At 41.2% G+C, this 5,109-nt stretch overlaps 1 protein-coding gene across 2 annotated transcripts in view; it reads right to left on the bottom strand.

Annotated features, from left to right (window-relative positions):
• Positions 1-308: 308 nt before the first annotated feature.
• The window catches only part of Znf569 (zinc finger protein 569), a 21,103-nt gene continuing 16,302 nt past the window's right edge, over positions 309-5,109 (bottom strand). For both annotated transcript variants that reach the window (XM_028787687.1, XM_028787688.1), the window contains exon 6: positions 309-3,563. In XM_028787687.1, coding sequence (XP_028643520.1) covers positions 1,750-3,563 — 1,814 coding nt within the window. In that variant the 3' untranslated portion in view covers positions 309-1,749. The remainder of the gene's footprint in view (positions 3,564-5,109) is intronic.

Raw genomic sequence — 5,109 nt, 5'->3', positions numbered from 1 at the left:
CAAAACATCTTAAAAATCAGGCTTGTGTAAAGAGGATGAAACATGAAATAACACACGCTATTTTAAAATGGATTCTATAATCCCATGATTCCAACGCCCCTTTGACTTACTCTAGTAAAAGTAGGCGACTACATACAAGACCTTTAAAGCCTCAGAACTGATTCGATGACCAGACCTGTTAGCACTATGATATTTGCTTTTATTCTTTTACTGAAGTATTACAGATCAATGTAACAACTTCCATAAAAGCTTTCTACATCCTCAAAGGCAACTCATATCATAAATGAACCATGAGCAGTATCCAATACTGTTCTTCGAACTGTTTTATTAACTTACAAATATTATACCATGGTTAATTGAATATTTTGGGTGTGCCTCTCAAAATATTGTGAGCTAGCCATGTAACTACATGTTAATTTTGTCTATTTTAGACAAAGAATAGTGTCTTATCATAGAAATAAACATATTGATCGATCTCCACATTAATGGTACATATCATTTAGAGCAAACCAAACCATGAATCTGGGAACATATAGAGATAAATCTTTGCAGACATACATGGATACTTCTGAGTCCAATACACTAAAGGAAAATAGACTATTCCATGTTTGTGGGTTTTTAAAAACTCTTACTCTAAAGCAACATGTTCTACTGCATTTCCAGCATGATTTTAGAATTTTACCTTTCCTATTTGGAGTGTGTGTGTGTGTGTGTGTGTGTGTGTGTGCGTGCATGCCATGGCATGCCATTGGAGGTCAGATGAAAAGTGTGGGAGTCAGTTCTTTTCATCCGCCATGAGGATTCTGGGGAATCATACTCAGCCGTCAGGCTTGGCAGCAAGCACCCGATCAGTGGGGCCGTCTCACCAGCCTGATGGATTCTGTATATCTATGTTTAAGAAGTAACGTGTTTGGGTCACATGACTTGTATACATACTGAACAGGCTAGACTTAAATTCCAATGATTTCAGTAGCACTATCGTATAGAAAATTGCTGAGTCTTGGATTTCGATTTGTTTCCAAAAGTTTATTCACTCGAAAGAGTTTAAATAAGAAAAACTTTAAATAATTTAAAAACCTAGTAGTGAGTGAGCATGTTCCCTAGTTGCTTTGTCAAAAAACTGGTTTTTTGTTGTTGTTTGGTTTGTTTTTTGATGTATTTTTTGTTTTTGCCATTTGTGGTCCTTTCCCTTGCCGTATTACTCTGAAATCAGTTCATGAAATCCTTTACAACTGACGTGTAAGTTCTGAATGGAAGTATAAAAAAGGAAGAGAACTGGAAAGGTGGGTGAACCTTTATAACTGTCTAACTTGCTTTGTCAGGTGGTCGTCTGCATTCGTCAGCACATTTTGTAAGTTTGTATGAATGTCACCTAATTACCTTAGACTTTCTTCCTGACACACTATCATACAAACCCTACTTCCCCATAGTCTCTTATTGCCTATAAAAGTTATTGTTCCTGCTTTTTCCAATCTCCATCTCTTGATTAATACATTGGGAAGGAGCTCAAGCGCGTTGATTCACAGCAGATATTTTCTTTCAGATTTGGATGAGAATACTGACATCAACGGGTGTTTGTTCACGGTTTCTCAGCTTTCTCATACAATTGGTCACCGCAGTGAGAACTCTCTAACAAATGCATGGGTTCTTCACAAGGCTTTCCTACAGTCAGTACTAGGCTGATCATGTCATGTGCTATGAGGTGTTCATTGGAAGGCAGTCCTCACATTCACAGTGTTCACGGGGTCTCTAGTGAGTGTGGATTCTCTGGTGTCTGACAAGGTGCGACTTTTGGCTAAAAGCTTTGCCACACTCAATACAGTTATAGGGCTTCTCCCCTGTGTGTTTCCTCATGTGAAGCGTAAGAGAAGAGATCTGAGAGAAGGCCTTCCCACACTTGCTGCAGTCGAAGGGTTTCTCGCCCGTGTGACCTCGGATGTGTATAGTGAGGGATGAGCTCTGGGAGAAGGCTTTCCCACACTTATTACATTCATAGGGCTTCTCACCGGTATGGCCTCTCATATGCACGATGAGGGAAGTCCTTTGAGAGAAGGCTTTCCCGCATTCGTTACATATGTACGGCTTCTCACCTGTGTGACTTCTCATGTGTAAGTTGAGCAGTGAGCACTGGGAAAAGGCTTTCCCACACTTATCACACTCGTAAGGCTTCTCCCCCGTGTGACTTCTCAGATGAAGGGTGAGGGAAGCGATCTGAGAAAAGGCCTTCCCACACTTATTACAATCGTAAGGTTTCTCTCCCGTATGAACTTTCTGATGGGTAATGAAGTTTTGCTTCTGGCTGAAGGCTTTCCCACACTCGTTACATTCATAGGGTTTCTCTCCAGAGTGAATCTTTTCATGAGCAATGAGATTTGACTTCTGGCTGAAGGCTTTGCCACATTCCTTACATAGATAAGGTTTTTCTCCGGTGTGGATCCTCTGGTGCCTGACAAGGTTTGACATCTGGATAAAAGCCTTCCCGCATTCATTGCATCCATAAGGTTTCTCTCGGGTATGAATTTTCTGATGGGTGATGAAGTTTTTCTTATGACTGAAGGATTTTCTGCATTCCTTACATTCATAGGGTTTCTCGCCCGTGTGGCTTCTAACGTGTACCGTCAGTGCTGAGCTCTGAGAGAAGGCTTTCCCACACTCGCTGCACTCGTAAGGCTTCTCACCCGTGTGGATCCTCACGTGGATGATAAGCATGGAGAACTGAGAAAAGGCTTTTCCACACTTATCACACTTATATGGTTTTTCTCCTGTGTGACTTCTCATATGAAGAGCAAGGGAAGCAATTCGAGGGAAAGCTTTACCACATTCGTTACACGCATAAGGTTTCTCCCCAGTGTGAACTTTTTGATGTGCGACAAGGCTTTGTTTCTGGCTGAAGGATTTTCCACACTCGTTACAATCGTAAGGCTTCTCGCCAGTGTGAATTTTTTCATGATCAATGAGATTAGATTTCTGGCTGAAGGATTTCCCACATTCCTGGCACACGTATGGTTTCTCGCCAGTGTGAATCCTTTGATGTCTGATGAGATTTGACATCTTGATGAAAGTTTTCCCGCATTCGTCACACTCGTAACACTGCTCGCGACTGTGAAGTTTATGATGGTTGATAAGTTTCTCCTTGAGGCTAAAGCCTTTCCCACACTGGTGGCATTCATAGAGTTTTCCCCCTGTGTGAACTCTCAGGTGTCTAATGAGGTCCAGGGTCTGACTAAAGCCTTTTCCACAATGGTTACACTTAAAGGGGGTCAGTACAAAATAGGGCGAGCTGGTGTAAGACGGTTGCATAGCATCATCATATTCAAAAGGTTCCCCTGGCAACGGGTGTTTTGCATGATCGTGATCACCAAAACTGGGTTCTAAACACTCTCCAACACTGTCGCCATCAGAGAGACTGTGTCTGGAAGGAACGGAGTCCGAGTTTGGAGAAAATGTATTCGCAAATTTCTTAAGACATTCATCAGTTTCATGAGTCATAAATGTTCCCTTGAAAACTTGTCTCAAGAGTCTGTCTTGGGTTTTCTGGTGCTCATCAATTCCCAAAATCTCTCCTAAAATAGACAGCAAATAAAGATCACTGGTGGTTTCTGTCCCAATATTGAAATACCAAATATACTTGAAAAACAAGTGTTCCCACAAATAAACAAATTTCAAGTGCATATCTTCTATTTTAATGTAATCTTAAAAAATACTTTCACTTGGGCTGGAGAGATGATGGCTCAGCGGTTAAGAGCACTGCCTGCTCTTCCAGAGGTCCTGAGTTCAATTCCCAGCAACCACATGGTGGCTCACAACCATCTGTAATGGGATCTGATGGCCTCTTCTGGTGTGTCTGAAGATAGCTACAGTGTACTCATATAAAATAAATAAATCTTAGAAAGAATTATTAAAAATTTTTTCACACACACACACACAAATATTTTTTTTCTGCATACATTGAAGTGCAGCCCAGGCATGCGTGATGCCTGCTGAAGCTGGAAGAGAACATTGGATCCCGTGAACTGTAGTCACAGACAGTTGTGAGCTGCCATGTGGGCTGGGAACCTAACCTGAGTCCTGCAGAGGAACAGCCTGTGCTCCCGACTGCTGAGCTGTCCTCTAGACCCATATGTGTCTCTCTCTCTTTTTTTTTTAAAGATTTACTTATTTATATGAGTACACACTGCAGCTATCTTCAGACATACATTAGAAGAGGGCATCAAATCATATTACTGATGGTTCTGAGCCACCATGTGGTTGCTGGGAATTGAACTCAGGACCTCTGGCAGAGCAGTCAGTGCTCTTAACCACTGAGCCATCTCTCCAGCCCCCACGTGTCTCTTATCTTCTCAGTTTTTATAAGGAAATTCCAGGAAAGGGAATAACTATTTAGAAATTCAATTACCTTTGTTTTATGCAAAAGAAAGTAATATTAATTTTAATAACCTTTATAAATACATAAATAGATACTTGGGAAATGTAATAAAAGAAGAAAATTACATGAAAAAAATTTTAAAACTATGGAAAAAAACTAAGGAAAAGATCATAAAAAAATATCCAAACACTCAAAAATGAACACACAATGGCTAAGCACTGCAGACTGTGCCTTAATTTCATCCCTTTTGGGGTAGAGGCAGAAGGACTGGGAATCCAAGGCCAGTGTCAGCAACAGAGCAGGTTCAACAGCCAAAAAGAAAGATGTTACACGACCAACTGTGTGCTGCCAAAAAGTAACAGTCCGAGCTCTTAGAACCTCCTAATATGGCTGCCCTCTGGCCTCCACATGCATGCCTACACATACATACACACACACACACACACACACACACACACACACACATATACATACATACAGACAGACACACACAGACACACATACACACAGACACATATACACACACAGACACACATACACACACACATATACATACAGACAGACAGACAGACAAACACAGACACACAGACACACATACACACACACACAGACACACAGACACACACACAGACATACACACAAATACACACACAAATACACAGACACACACACATACACACACACATACACACACAGACACACACACACATAGAGACACAGAAACACACACAGACACACACATA

Source organism: Grammomys surdaster, unplaced genomic scaffold, assembly GCF_004785775.1.
Source record: "Grammomys surdaster isolate TR1022 unplaced genomic scaffold, NIH_TR_1.0 125671, whole genome shotgun sequence".
Taxonomy (NCBI): Eukaryota; Metazoa; Chordata; class Mammalia; order Rodentia; family Muridae; genus Grammomys; species Grammomys surdaster.
This window is presented reverse-complemented; position numbering and strand designations above follow the sequence as displayed.